Source organism: Panthera leo, chromosome A1 (assembly GCF_018350215.1).
Source record: "Panthera leo isolate Ple1 chromosome A1, P.leo_Ple1_pat1.1, whole genome shotgun sequence".
In the NCBI taxonomy this organism is placed as follows: domain Eukaryota; kingdom Metazoa; phylum Chordata; class Mammalia; order Carnivora; family Felidae; genus Panthera; species Panthera leo.
The window spans coordinates 97,624,143-97,640,081 of NC_056679.1; the positions used below are offsets into that span (position 1 = coordinate 97,624,143).

Here is a 15,939-nt window from a genome sequence, read left to right on the forward strand (position 1 = left end):
TTTAAGATACAAAACACATGAACATAAGGGAAAGGAAGCAAAAATAATATAAAAACAGGGAGGGGACAAAACATAAGATGCTTAAATATGGAGAACAAACAGAGGGTTATTGGAGGGGTTGTGGAAGGGGGGATGGGCTAAGTGGGTAAGGGGCATTAAGGAATCTACTCCTGAAATCATTGTTGTACTATATGCTAACTAACTTGGATGTAAATTTAAAAAGAAATTAAAAATGAAAAATAAAAATAAAAATAAAATGAAAATAATGTGTTTATGATTTTTCTCTTTATAGCCTAAGTTTCACTCTAATTTAGCTAGACTTTTAAAACATACTGTTTGACACTTAGGTATCTTTCCTTAGTGCTTTGAAATTCTTTCTTTTTTTTTTTTTTTTTTTTATTTAAATTCCAGTTAGTTAACAAACAGTGTAATATTAGTTTTAGGTGTACAATATAGTGATTCAGCACTTCTGTACATCATCTGGTGTTCATCCTGCCAAGTGCACTCCTTAATCCCCATTACCTATTACCTATGACCATCCCCTCCCCCACTCTAGTAAGCATCACTTCCTTCCCTGTGGTTACAAGTTTGTTTCTTGGTTTGCATCTTCTTTTTCTCCTATGATCCTTTGCTTTGTTTCATTTCTTTAAATATTTTGTCTTTTCTTGGTTCCTTATTAGACAGGTATTGGAACATAGAGGTTTCTTTTATTTTTGTTTTAGCTTTCATTTTATTCATTTTTCCTTCATTTCAGGAGAAATCCTAGCTTCGTTTTCCAGACACTAACTCATTCTTCAGCAATGTCCTTTTATTTAGCCTATCTGAGTTTGTGTTTTAGAAATTCTGTTTTTCATTTTTAAGATCTCCTTGTTGATTTTAATAACCACTTTTATTTTTATAACTTATAGTCTTTATTTCTTAATTGTTTAAACCTCTCTGAGTATAAAGCACATTCTGTAATGTTCTGGTATATCTGCTTCCTTAGGTGCAGGTCATTCACAGAGTTTGTTGTTTCTTACATGATGTTACTCTTCCTTTGTGTTGATTTTTTATTGTTTTATGTGCTTGAATTCTCTCATGAGAGTGTAAACTTACTACTCTGCTTATGTATTCCCAAGATAGCTTCAACTTGATATCTTTGGCCTTCGTCCTCCAAGAGTTCATTTTCTTGTCATTGAGTGTGGCTTTATTTTCATCAGTATATGTTTAATTTTTTTTAAATGTTGATTTTTGAGAGAGGGAGAGACAGAGCATGAGTCAGGGAGGGGCAGAGAGAGAGAGGGAGACACAGAATCTGAAGCAGGCTCCAGGCTCTGAGCTGTCAGCACAGAGCCTAATGTGGGGCTCAAACTCAAAAACTTTGAGATTATGACCTGAGCCAAAGTCGGACGCTTAACCAACTGAGCCACCCAGGCGCCCCTCTGTTTACTTAGTTTTAAGCTTAAAGTGCCATTTACTTGGAGAAACTTATCCTGACTTCCCAAATTGTGTACCATGTTACTCTGTTTTGCTTTTATAGCCCTGTATGCGTAGATTTTGTCTTTAAAAGCAATATAATAAAATGATTTGTGTCTGATACCTCCACCAGAGTGTAAATTTCATGGAGACAGAAACCACATTTTTAATTATATCCCTGGTACCTGGTGCATATACCTGATGTAACCTATCCTGATGTAGGGCTGACTAGCCATTAAATATCACACTGAACCTACACTGACTTTCTTTTCAACTAGATAATCTTGTTTTGAAATTTGATTGAATAGCTTGTAGTTTGTGGTCAATAGGAATTTAGTTTTCTCATTTGTACGTATTCTGTGTCTTTCACTAAATACTTAAAACATCACATGTGTTTTAATTTAGAAAATTTGCACGTTTACCCTCAAAGGATACTTGGTTTTAACATAACACTAGACTATAGATAACAGTACTTAGATCAGTAATAACAGTATAACTAATAAATTTATATTTAAGATACCCTAGAAGTTAGATCTAAAATATGGAAATAATACATATGAAATTCATTTTAGATCATTGTATGTTATGTTTACTGTTTTATTATATTGTTATTGTAAATTATTCTTATTTAAATGTTTTCTTCCTGTAGTTCATTTCAAACAAATCAGTTTACTGGAATGATGTATCAGACAGTATTGCTTCCCCATCGACATTCTTTGAAAACAGGAAGCTTAGACGAAGCAGTAACTCCTAATACAGCACCAGCACAATGGCCAGGTACAAATAATTTGTATATGTATATTTTTATATGTAAACAAATAATATATATAAATATACATATATGAGTTTTTTCTCAGCCTTATTGAATTAGATGAGGAAAAAGTACATTTGGCATAGTTTTGCTGTATGTTAGTAACTGTTGACATAACAGTTAACATTGTTAGAATTGATACCACTTGAGTATTTCCGATTTGTTATAAGTTATGTAGTTACTTAACATTGGTGTTTCCTTAGCCATTTTACTAAGATAACTCAAATGTTTTGTTATCACTTTTTATACTTTTGTTATAATAGGAGATCATTTGTCATGGCAATTAAATTTTGTCTTTCAGATTTATAGATCTTCATCATTTCTCTAACTTGAACAGATATCTCAGTGTTTGTGCATTAACTGTAATAACCTCTACTAGTCTGTGAATCTACAGAAGAAAAACTTTTAATTCTGATGTAATAAAGTTTTTTATATTTGATTTTTTTTTTTTAATTTATTGTCATTAGTAGCTATGTTTGTTGTTTGTCCTAGGCATAACTTCTCTAATTCGACTTTTGAATTCTTCTGGCGAGGAAGCCCAGTCAGGGCTTACAGTTTTACTCTGTGAGATTCTCACAGCAGTGTATCTTAGTCTCTTCATCCATGGCCTGGCGACACATTCTAGTAATGAACTATTTCGGATTGTGGCCCATCCTCTAAATGAAAAAATGTGGTCTGCTGTGTTTGGTGGAGGTGCGCATGTTCCCAGCAAAGAACAGACACACTCAAAACCTTTACCTGGTTAGTTTTTCATTGGTTTCATTTATTTATTTATTTTTAAGACTGGAACTTTATTTATTCATCTGAATGATAACTTTGTCAAGTGTAATGACGTTTTAACTTATTCACACAAAATTCTTATTACAGACCATTTTCTTAAAGCATGAACAAATAGTTTTATGGTGAAAACGCAGTATGAAGTTTCTGGTGCAGTTTCCAAACTTTACGATACTCATGCACCATTGATTAGAACTGTCTAATGTAATTTTCTTAAATCTTTTACTATTGAAATTATCATTTGTTTTGAAATATACTGTAACTGTGGTCTTTGTTCTATCCCAAATACAGATTCTCTCTTCTTTCTTTGGCAGGAAGGCACTTTGCTATGCCTAGCCCCCACCAGGTAGTGGTATTCTCCATGGAATGTGTGGGCTTTACCAAAGCTCTTTCAGCCATCAGTTCTCATAGCCCTCCCAGTCTTGCAGGCAAGATACTAGCTTTAGAAATAGGCTTTTACAGTTCAGCTTGCTTTGTGTTTTTTTGAAGGGGTTGGGGTACCTTGGGCCCATTTTATTTTGTTTTGCACTTAACAGTAGAAAATTAAGAAATTTCCTTTATTTAATCAAGCCATATTTTTGATTTAAAACAATGATTAGCCTTTTAGAAACCACAATCTGCTCTTAAATTGTTTGTTTTGATGTTATCTATTCCTTACACTCTTAACATAATTTTAAATGTGTAGAAATAAACGTCAGTGCTAATCATGGTAAATCAGACTATGGCTTGAAATGACTGGAAAACATTTAAAAGTGGCTGCTTTATGTTTTGCATACTATGATTCTGGCCATTAGGGGATTTGGATTTCTAAGTGTTCATAATACCAGGAAAAGTAAATATTTTAAACAACTGTATTCCTATTTCTAAACTTTCTAATAGTAAAACTCTGTATATTGCATCTTGACCTGAAAAGAATCTTCATAATGCTTTCTACCTTTCTGTTAAGTTTTCTTTTTGTAATTTATTAGCCTGTGTGTGTTAATCTTAGTTTTCAAATTTTAAAAAATATTTTAATTTTTATAACCTGTTTTCTAATTTTTAAAGAGTAATTTCTCATGCTTTATTTTTTATATGGACAAAAAAAAGAAAAAGACTTAACTTCTCATGAAACTTGCCTGGGAATATATATACTTCAGATATCTGAATTCAGTTAAAGAAAAACCTTCAAAGTCTAAGAGGGGTGTATAAGATAGAGCTCTACTGAGATAAGCATTAAGCAAAAATGGTTCACTAATTCAGAACTTATTTAATGTGTTCTAAGAGAAAATTACTTAAAACTTTGATCTTATTAATGTGAAATGTTAAAAAGGAATAAATTCTAGCTATGGAATGTCCAAATACCTGTAAAAAATTAAAAATATTCTTACCAGTCACTATGTCTCAATTCCGACCAGTTCTTCTGAGCACAGATGTGTAAAGAACCTTACTCAAAGTCTAATAAGTTCATTGTTTAACCAGGTTTAGTTTTTCGTATACAAATACCATTACTTAAATTATCTTAGAGGTACCATCATAAACTGTATTTCACCAGTCACTGAAGTAAGTAAGTAAGTAAGTAAGTAAGGTGACCAAAAATTATCTGCATCTGTATATTTAATCCCTTGCATTGGGACTTGGTAGCCAAATAACACAGAATACTTAAAATATGTAGTTCACTTAGTAGTAGGGCTGGATATAGCCTTACCCAGATTATGTAATGCTCATCTGTCTTTGAGAACCTAGAAACTCTTATAAACCAATCATTGATGTAGCTTAGTACTAGAAGAGGTATTTAAAAGTCACTATTTGTTTTCCTTCTTTTGGTCTAAATTCTAACTTTAATTTTCTTTGCACTAATGGTGTCATGAACTAGATTATATTTCTCTGTACAAGTCTTTTATATACTTAATGTACTAATTCTTTTAGCGACAAAGTTTAAAACTATGACTAAGTTTTGTAATGTGAGAACATGGTAGATGATTTCTATTAGAGTTTAGCTTGGCAGGTCAGAATTCTTAACAAAAATGTTATGTAATAAATCAGTAATTTATTTTTTAATCAAATTTAATTTTGGAAATTCCACATCATATGTTAAAGATTCATTTTTTTTGTAATTAAAACTAGTGTAGATGTATGTTCATGGAGTTTGGAATTTTTTTGTTATGGTTAATTTTTAAAATAGACAATCAGGTAAGCAATAGCAAATTTCAAAAAATGATTTTTTTATGCTAACAGTTAGAAATCCATACTTTTGCTTTTTATTGCATATTATAAAGCAAAACTCTTTTATTTGAAGAATTTTTATTGTATTTTGTAGTAATATTTGCAGTTGTGAGAACTGTGAATTTTTATCTTGATAAAATTTTAGTAATTTTTTTTTATGTCTCCAGCTTGAGGCATGAAATAAAAAATGAGTATTTTATTTGTAAGCCTGTTTTTTTTTTTTTTAACTATGAGACTGCTAATGATGTTTTAGACATTTTAAAGTGTGTTTTTGCCTTTTGATTATTTATGTTAAATACGGATCAGAAAATCCAGATGTTTTACTTTTTTCCCCTCAAACTTGTATCAAAATAAAAGTTTTGTATTCAGTATTTAGTGATTGATTATACATGTCATTGCTATCCTTCCTTTAGCAAAATATACAAAATAGCAGCATTTCTTGACCAGAAAAGGTAAGACTTAAGCATTTTAAAATAGAAAACAGCTATTTAAAATATAGGTGAATATGCCAAATCCTTTTAATTGACTGTTTAAAAGTAGTATCATGGGACAGTTACCTCTAGATTTTTTATTATATAACCCTAGTGACAAAACATGCTTAACTAAGTCCTGCTTGGTTATGCTTAACAACAATGTGTGTACTTACTTATTTAAAATACATGTACTCTTTTGGGGCGCCTGGGTGGCTCGTCGGTTGAGTGTCCGACTTCGGCTCAGGTCATGATCTCACAGTTCATGGGTTTGAGCCCCGCATCAGGCTCTGTGCTGACCGCTTGCTCAGAGCCCAGAGCCTGCTTCAGATTCTGTGTCTCCTACTCTCTCTGCCCCTCCCCCGTTCACGCTTTGTCTCACTCTGTTTCTCAAAAATAAATAAATGTAAAAAAAAAATTAAAATAAAATACATGTACTCTTTTTGATCCAGATATTAAACAAATTTTGTTTTCTTCTTCCCCTTACCACTTACCTCCCGTGTCTGCTCCCCTTTTCACCCCTCCTTTTTTTTTCTTTGCCCTAATGCTTCTGCTTTCCCTCAGCCTCCTTCTCACTCTTCTCCACTCTCCCTCTACTCCTTTCTTCTTTTGCTTCTCTTCTTACCCTGTTTCTCTTCTCTTCCTTTTTTTCCCACCTCTACTCATTTAAAAGACTCAATGTAAGTAGTGGATTTACTTACTACTTAGATTTTATTTCCATATTCCATTGAATCACTTTGGACACCAACCACCTTGGCGACTACTCGCCCTGTGATTTGGAGATAGATCACTACTTTCTACTAAGGTAGTTGTTTCTTTCTTTTTTTTTTTTTTTAATGTTTATTTATTTTTAAGAGAGAGACAGAGACAGAGTGTGAGCAGGGGAGGGGCAGAAAGAGAGGTAGACACAGAATCCGAAGCAGGCTCCAGGCTCTGAGCTGTCAGCACAGACCCCGACACAGAGCTTGAACTCACAAACCATGAGATCATGACCTGAGCCAAAGTAGGATGCGTAACCAACTGAGCCACTCAGGTGCCCCATTCATTGTTTTCTTTTTATAGATGCTTATGAAGCAGGTGCAAGGTAATGATCTGAGGAAGACCTTGAGAGTCAGTCTTTCTAAAATATGGAAAATACCACCTGTCAGACATTTTTTTAGCATTAATTTTTTTTTCTTTGAGGATTAAGAAGTACCTTAAATTTACTATTCTTTTAATCTCCTGTTTTGGTCTTTTTCTTTTAAGAATCTTTGAAGTTTACCTGTAAAATCAAGTTTTACATATAATTTTCAGAATATTTGATTTGTGTTGGCATATGTTTGTACTTCTCAAACTTTTTGCCTAAAGTGGATGCTAAAGGAGAGTGAATACATATCTCTTAGGAGATCTCTTCCACTGAATTATCTTGCCAAAAGTAACAAATAGATTTGAAATCTATTTTATCTTGAACGTACATGACTTTTATCTTCTACATATCTTTGTTTCTTTCCAATGAAATGTTTTAAGTCATTATTTAAGTTACTTACCTTCATCCTCCCACCCCTTAAACTTTGGAGCTAAATTTGAAGGTCCAGGACCTTCAAGCCTCCTGAAGCTTCGTTGCAGTCTCTGGCACACTCATGAATAGTCTCATGGATAAGGTTGCCTTAGATTGAGGAGCAAGGAATGAGATCGTTCCTCCTGGTTACTTTGAGGTCAGGTTTTAAAAGAAATAACATTTAAGTATAGGTTTAGAATATTAATTTTGTGTCTGATAAACAAACAAAAAAAGTTAATCTTATTAGCCGCCTTCTGTTTTGATTTTAATCAAAGCAATATATGTGCATGGTAGCAAATCTAGTAGTCCAGAAGAATTTGTGGAAAAAAGCAACGTTGTCTTTCTTACTTCTCTGTACCTCCTAGGTCCATTCTTCAACTGTAACTTCTTTAGCCATTTCTCCAGTTCTGTTGTGAATTCTTTTGGGAGTCATTTCCATATTTCCAAGAAAACCCCTGCGGAGTGAGGATAGGGGTTCTTAAGAGGGAAGGAAAGTGTATTTGCATGCTTAGTCCACTATCTTGACTTTAAAAGTACTTTTTTTCTTTCAAGATTTTATTTAAATTCAAATTAGTTAACATATAGTGTAATATTAGCTTCAGGGGTAGAATTTAGTGATTCATCGCTTGAATATAATACCCAGTACCCATCACAACAAGTGCCCTTTTCATTGCCCATCACCCATTTATCCCATCCCACCACCCACCTCCCCTCCAGCAACACTCAGGTGTTCCCTCTAGTTATTAGGCTCTTAGGGTTTGCCTCCCTGTTTTTATCTTATATTATTTTTCCTTCCTTTCCTCTGTGTTCATCTTTTTGTTTCCTAAATTCCTCTTATGAGTGAAATCATATGATATTTATCTTTTTCTGACTGAACTAAGCATTTGCTTAGCATAATACACTCTAGCTCCATCCGTGATACTGCAAATAGCAAGATTTCATTCTTTTTGATGGCAGAGTAATATTCCGGTGTGTGTGTGTGTGTGTGTGTGTGTGTGTGTGTGTGTGTGTGTGTGTGTGCGCGCGCGCACACACATGTACACACCATATTATCGTTATCCATTCATCAGTTGATGAACATTTGGGCTCTCTCCATACTTTGGCTATTGTGAATAGTGCTGTTCTGAACATTGGGGTTCATGTGCTCCTTTGAATTACCATTGTTATACTTTTAAAACGTACTGTGAATCCAAAACAGCTAAGAAATTTATTTTAAAAATTTATGTTAGTGCATGAACGGTAGTTTTTCCTTACCCACTTTCTAGCCTCTTTGTATTTCTTATAATTCATAAACTCCATATCCAACTTCGTTTTCAATTCTAATACTGTTTTTTGTTGTTTTTTTCTTCTGTTACTGGTAAAGTATCCATTTACTCTCTCAGTAATAGAATAGTAGAGTCAGTTTTTATCCAAGGAGTGGCAGACGTCCTTGATATTTATTAGCATTTTCAAAAGTAAGCAGCCGAGCACTCAGCCACTATAGGTAGTCTCTCTTGGTACTTCACGACTGCTCTAACCTCGTGTGATTAAGCATAAAGTTGCCTTAGGTCTTGCTGTAATTGAAGGGAAAGGAAGGAGCATCTACACTAAGAACCAGCTACGGGTTATTTCTTGTTTGCTGGGAGGCACTGCTCAGGTCCTTTTACATTTATAGCATTTGAAATAACATAACATTCAGTACTGTGAATTTGTTTGCCATTTTTTTTCTGTCCTTGTTCATCAAAAATATTTTAAGAAGTAGTTTTATACTTCTGGCATTGAGTCTGTAACTTTAAACATTTACCCCCAGTGTGTGGTGACTTTCTTATTTTCATGTCAGTATCTGGGCTCCCCAGGCAGTACTTCCAAAGTTTTTTCTTTCTAAAAATTTTCTTAGGTTTTGCTTTAAAAACTCTGATTTTTTTTAATCCCGTGGCCATCTTGGCAAAAATGTGTTCATTTAGCATTGTTTGTAAGTTTTATTTTTCTAGAGATCCTTTATGCTTCTATGTTTATATGCCTTCTGATCTGAAAACAAAATTAAAAGCCAAATACTAATGTTAAAGTCAAATGATAAATTTATTTTAAACCACAGCATTAATTTTTTGAAAGGTAAAGAATACCTTTATATTCTAATTTTTTTACTTGATCAGAATTTGGTAGAACCACTGTTGAAGCTTTAGAATATATATAAATGTATGCAACAGATATATTAGAAGAATGATCATTGAATATCAATTGCTTATAAAAACAAAAAAATGACACATTTTAATCTGATGGTTCCTTTTAAAATCATTTGAAAGGTTATGTAATAATCATAGCACTTTTTAGCAATCTTTTGGAATTTTATTCATTTTAGTTTCCTTTTATCTGAAATAATGAAATTAGTCTGTTAAACTCAGCTTGGCTGTAGCTTGATGTGATGCATGAGCATGCTGTTTATGCAAGCTGAGTAGCTTCCAACAATAAAACAAAATTGTATTACAGAACAAATATTTGCATTCCTTTGGGAGGTAAGTAAATTCTCACTGAAACCACTGAAGGAAAATATTGGGGTGTGCCTGATTGTGGAGTTGTTTGCCTGTTGATTAGACCTGTGCTTCTCTCTGGGAGATCCTTGGTTCTCTACTGGTGATTTGCATCTCGTGACTGACTTAGTATTTGTCAAAGATTTGTGTAACTTGTTTTTCTTTACTAAGGCCCTTAATACTCTAAAGCAAAATACTAAAAGAATACTGTTAAATGTTTAAAAGTTAAAACAACAAAGATCGCATTTTCTCCCTCGTATTTGTTATTCCACTGACCAGAAAATTCCATATGCAACCCATTTCCAGAAGTCTGAGTCAGCTTAATTAAGTTCTTACATATTTGAATTTTTTTAATATTTTCAGTGAAAACATATAGTTTTGTATGGAGATAAAAAGCCAAGGGATTACTAAAGAACCTCCTAAGTGAATTTTTGCTTTTAATTAATATTGACATCCCATGATATTCTTGGTCTTCCATGGTATTCTTAAACACAAAGTAGAGGGATATAGATAATTTTCTTTCATGATCTTAGCTCCATTGTGGACTCATTTATAAGTGGATATTATATCCTATTACCCACATATGCAATAGAAAAGTTAACATTCAGAGAATGAGAAATAAGTTGAGATAAAAGCAAAGATTGCTGTTGATGGTGATTTTTGTCTCACTTCTATTTTATTACCTTACTATTATAATAATTCACTTTTGTGTGTGTGCTTATTTGTAACCTTAAATCTTATATAAAGATAGGTGAAGTTAGTACACTGGAAATAGTGCTTACTTGAATAATACTTTATTTTTCTTTTTATTAGTTTCTTCACTTGTGGAAGAAGGAGAGAAACAGAACAAACGTTTTAGGCCATCAAAAATGTCTTGCAGAGAATCTGCCCCACCAACCTCTTCCTCATCACCAGTCAGCCAGGACTTACTGACAGTCAAAGAGAAGTTCATCCCACCGGAGCTCAGTATCTGGGACTATTTCATAGCCAAGGTAATAAAAGTGCCACCCAGAACAACACTTATGCAGTGAAATGGAAATGAAAATGTTTAAAATAATTGTAATTGCTGCTGCTTCCAAGTATTTTCCCACTCTGATTTAGAAAATTTTCATTTTATCAGGCTGCATAACCAAAAAAAAAACACAAAAAAAACAAAAAAACCCTCAAAAACATTTGGCCATTTCCAATCAGTTAAGGCAGTTCTTTGATAAGTTATGATTTCTTTATTTTAGATAAAATAGTTCTAGATGGAAAGATAAATTGGTCAGCACCTTAATGCTAATGTACTTGATTGTAATTAAGAAATCAAGATTGCTAGAAGCCACAGGGCCATTCCTGCTGTCGTTCCTTTTCTGTCCTACAGACAGTCCTGCACTGTTCTCGTATACACATTATAGTTGCTGGGTCCTTCAGTAAGTAACATGAGTCCCTCAACAACATGGCTTAAAGTTTCCACAATATATTAACTGTGAATAACTGCATAAAGTACAAACCTCCCTGCTGGCTCCTCAGTCCACAGTTCACTATGGAAATAACAGATGTACCTCATGTTCAGTGACCAATCACAACAGTTCTTTCAAAGTCTATTGGTGATTAGTACCTGTTAGTTCATATGCAGACAGAAAAGTGTGTTGCTGTCTTGGCTCCCATGATGAACTCAAGTGACATTTTCTAAAGTTGCATAATCACAAGACGGAACTGGCTCACAAAGATGAAAGTGCAACACAACAGTGAAAGGTGGTAGCACTATAAGTGAAATTCAAATCAAATATAAATGAAGTTGTGAAAAAAATAGCTAATTGTGGGATCTCTGACATTACTGTCATTCGAGAGACTCTAGTGCAACCAGAAGACTTAGGGAAGGCTGACTTGTCAACACGAATGAGGAAAGTGTGACAAAAAGATGACCATATTCTAGAGATAGTGAAATTGCCAAAAACAAAACAAACAAAAAAAACAATCTTCATGTTAGAGTAACTCCTGGTAATATTTCACGACGTTGAAGGTGCGAAGAAGAAAATGTTGGAAGCTGATACAAACTTGGAAACAAATATGATGACGATTTGCCAATGATTAGAAAAGATGTTTGCTTTGTATCCTAAATTACAGAGTTAGAAGGCAGGGACTATTCAGAGTACTCTTGATAAATTTTTTATAAAGACATAAAACACTTAATTCTCAATATTTCTAATATTTTAATTACAGTGTTCTAAATAAATATTTTTACTATTTTTTCATTTCCTTATACATTTATTGCCTACCATAAGTGTTTTTAATGTTTTGAAAAATATTTTTCATAGTCATAGAATATTTGTAATTTTTCCTTTGTTTAATAAGATCGCCTTGGAGCACCTGGGTGGCTCAGTCAGTTAGGCATCTGACTTTGGCTCAGGTCATGCTCTCAACGTTGTGGGTTGGAGCCCCTCATCAGGCTCTGTGCTGATAGCTCAGAGCCTGGAGTCTGCTTTGGATTTTGTGTCTCCCTCATTCTCTGCCCCTCCCCCGCTAGTGCTCGCACTCTCTCTCTCTCTCTCTCTCTCTCTCAAAAATAAACATTAAAAAAAAAAATGAAGAAACGTCAAAAAAAAGAAAAAAATTTAAAGATTGCCTCACAGTGACTTCAGCTTGCATGGTTGTTTTCATATTCCTGTGCTACCATGCACATGCAGAAAAGGCCTGAATGTATCTTCTCCTTTTCCTATGATCAGCCCGATCCCTAACATTCTCAACTTCCAGATGTTCTTAATATTTTGTTGTATTAATTGACACTGAACTATTTTCTGGTGACACCAGTCCCTCAGGCACGTTAAGCGTTAGCTTTTATTTTTCATTTATTGTACAATGCGTGGGCTAAAGACAGGTATCCGTATCTCCTTCTTCCTCATTGCCTTTTACAGAGTCATTCATTCATTCATTCATTCAACAAATGTTTATTGTTGCTATGGGAATATATATATGTCATCTTCATTTCTGAAGCACAGTTTGAGTTGATAAAGGATTCTTGATCAGCACGGCCTTCTTTAGCTCTCTGTGTTCCTGGACCTTGTTAAATTTCTGGCTGCTCTGCCCTTGTCCCACTTTATATCATAGCCTCAGGCTAATTGAGATGTTAGCCTTTCCTAGCTATTTGGTAATGAGATCTCTGTCATTTTTGACTGTGCCATTGGGGTGGGATTTTTATTAAAGTGTCAGCCCTTCTGGCCATGCAGCAGAGTTCTCAATCCTCACGGATGCCCTGCTGGCTCCAGTGGACCCCTCTCACACAGAGTGGCAGGGATGGAGTCGCAGAGACCCTGGCCAAAATGCCAGGTGCTTCTCTGTGTGTTGTATATATTGATCAATTTCCAGTTTCTTTTAAAGGACCTTTTTACAACATTGTTCAGTTTTCCTGTTGCTTTCTGGTGAGAGGACTTACGAAGCTCCTCACTCAGCTCTTTCAGAAGTTCTGCCGTCCGTGCTATTTCTTCACCAGGCTGCCCTAGACCAAAGTAACTTCAGACTTCCCACATCTCCTCCTCCGTCCTCACCCTTAACTAATGCCCTCATCTTACAAGTCATTAGAAAGGTAGAATCGCACAAAACTGTCACTGTCCTATCATGAAGCTATAACTACATCTTATTCCTTCCTTCTGTTATTATGGAAGAAGAGTCCTTCTTGTCACAGGCTCCATTTCTGTTCTGAATCCCCGTCGTGCTTTCCTGTCTACTCTTCACTATGTTTTCAGTTCTCTTGTCTCTACAGGCTGCTTCCCATCGGGACAGAAATGTGCTCTTCTGTCTCCCATTCCAAGTCCTGCTTTGATCCCCAGACTTTTCTCAGCTATTACCCCATTTCTCTGCTTCCTCTTACCATTCAACTTTTCAAAACTGTACACACATTTTTTTTCCTATTACCTTAGGTCCCTTTCATAGTTCCCCACTGTGCGACTTCTGACACAGCTACCCCTCTGAAGCTGCTGTTATTGAGATTCAGGGGGCATCCTTGTTGTCACATGTAACTGAAACTTCTTTATCATCATCCTAATTAAATTCTTAGCAAAATTCAACACATACGACCATTTCCTCCTTTGAAACACTTTTTTGTCTTCTTCTCTTAATGCCAATCTCTTCTGTTTTTTTCCCTAGCCTTACTATTTACTATTTACTATTTACTATTTACTATTTACTATTTACTATTCTTTTGTGGTCTCCTTTCTTTGTCCTTCCTTTTCTACCTGATCTATAATCTTAATCTTACTCAAGATTTGGGTTTTTGATACTCACTTTGTCCACCACTTCCCCCTCACAACCAGAGCTCCCTCAATTTAGTAGATGGCATCTTTATCCTAATAGTTGCTCAAGCCAGAAACCCAGAAATAGTCTTTTTTCTCTCTGTTCCTTGCTCTCCGTATTTATTGGCACATCTGGCAGTGCTTTCCCCCAAATACACCATCAGTATGTTATTTCTCTCCATCTTCATCACCTGTTACCACGTTGTCGAAACCTGACCTCTGTGCTCTAGAGCCAAAACATACCGTGAAGACAGAGTTTGGGGATAAAGAGGAACACTGGTTTTAATGCTTTGCCAGGCAAAGGAGGCTGAAGCAGGCTAATGCCTTCAAAGCTGCAGATCCACCTGTAATAAAAGGTTAAGGGTGGTTTTAGGAAAATACAGGATCTGGGCAGTTTAGAGAACAATCTGGCACATATGCCAGGCGGGTTGGTCATGTTTCTTGACTACCTCAGGCCCAGCCATCCGAGTCTCGTTACTGGCTATGCACCGAGGTCAGGGAGATGTCCACATTGATACCAAGTTCATGGAACAAAGGATTCTACAGAACAACACGTGAAGGGAAGAGGGAGGCTTCAAGAATGAGGAAGAGAAAAATTTGTTCAGTTTAAAGGCAAGCCTTGCCGAAGCACTAGTGTGTCCATCTTAATTCCCATCTGCCTTTACGTTTCTGTAGCGGTTTCATCCAGACTGTCAACTCTTGCCTTAGTTACTGTCTCCGTTTCTACTCTTGCCTTTTGAGTTTTGTCTCATAAGAGAGGGGCATTGTAATAGTCTTAGAATGTAAATCTCAATACCTGTCCTCTCCTTAAAACTGACTAGTGACATTCCATTACCCTCTTGACTGTGATCTACAGACACCCTGCCCCACCTGTCACCTACCATTGTCTTGAGTGTTCATCGCAACACTTACCCTCCTGCATTAGTGGCCTTCAGTCAAACTACTTTCCTTCCACACCAAACTCTTTCCCGTAGGAAAACCTCTCTACCTACTCTTTCTGCTGCTCAAAATGAGCTTTTCTTCCCTCCTGATCTGTGGCTTACTTCTTGTCCCTGCAGTCTCATGCCACTTTTCAAAGAGGGCTTTCATGATGAGCTCATCTCTGTTCTTGTTGCTCTTCTCCATCCCAGCCATCCTTTGTGTGTGTGTGTGTGTGTGTGTGTGTGTGTGTGTGTGTGTGTGTGTGTATACATATATCACAACTACATATAGTTTGTACTTCCTTTTCTATTTTTTGCCGTTTTCCCCTAAAATGTAAGCTCTTTGAGTTCAGTGACTGTGTATATGTCTCAAAAATTCTTATAGCAAGTATACTTTTTGATGTGTTGATACTTGATAAATTTTTTGTTGAATGGCTGAATTAATTAAAGAATACTGTCAAGAGAAGTCAGAGGCATAGAATGTCAGAAAAGAAGCAGCCAAATACTGGTTACTTTACTTTCTTACAATGAAGTACCTGAAAATGAGATAAATTGTTAATATTAGACTCTGTCATTGAATGTTTTAAATCAGGGAGTTGAATGATAAATCCCGTAACTTTTTTTTTTTTTTTTTTTTTTATATAGCCTTTTCTCCCTCCTTCCCAAAGTAGAGCAGAATATGATTCAGAAGAGAGTCTGGAGAGTGATGATGATGATGATGATGATGATGTTTTAGCTTCTGATTTCCATCTGCAAGAGCATTCTAATTCAAATTCATATAGGTATGGAATATTTAATTTTAAGTTTCTTTTTAGAAATTTCTCATGGCTTATATACATAATATTTTTGAAAATAATTCATGTAAAATTAATAGCTCATTGAATTAAAACACCTAAGTCAAATTTCTTTAGATGAAATTGTTAGATACCGTTCTTTAACAATAATTTCACAGTTTATTTATTATGTATGAATCAGTCCTCACAAATGCT

At 35.0% G+C, this 15,939-nt stretch overlaps 1 protein-coding gene across 7 annotated transcripts in view; it reads left to right on the top strand.

Moving 5' to 3' along the window:
- The window catches only part of DMXL1 (Dmx like 1), a 141,065-nt gene that overhangs the window by 81,401 nt on the left and 43,725 nt on the right, over window positions 1–15,939 (top strand). For 5 of the 7 annotated variants that reach the window (XM_042933590.1, XM_042933598.1, XM_042933608.1 and 2 more), the window contains exons 27-31: window positions 2,105–2,232; window positions 2,759–3,007; window positions 3,358–3,471; window positions 10,573–10,751; window positions 15,596–15,732. In XM_042933590.1, the coding sequence (XP_042789524.1) occupies window positions 2,105–2,232; window positions 2,759–3,007; window positions 3,358–3,471; window positions 10,573–10,751; window positions 15,596–15,732 (807 nt within the window). The remainder of the gene's footprint in view (window positions 1–2,104; window positions 2,233–2,758; window positions 3,008–3,357; window positions 3,472–10,572; window positions 10,752–15,595; window positions 15,733–15,939) is intronic. The other 2 variants (XM_042933615.1, XM_042933621.1) reach the window with 1 other exon arrangement.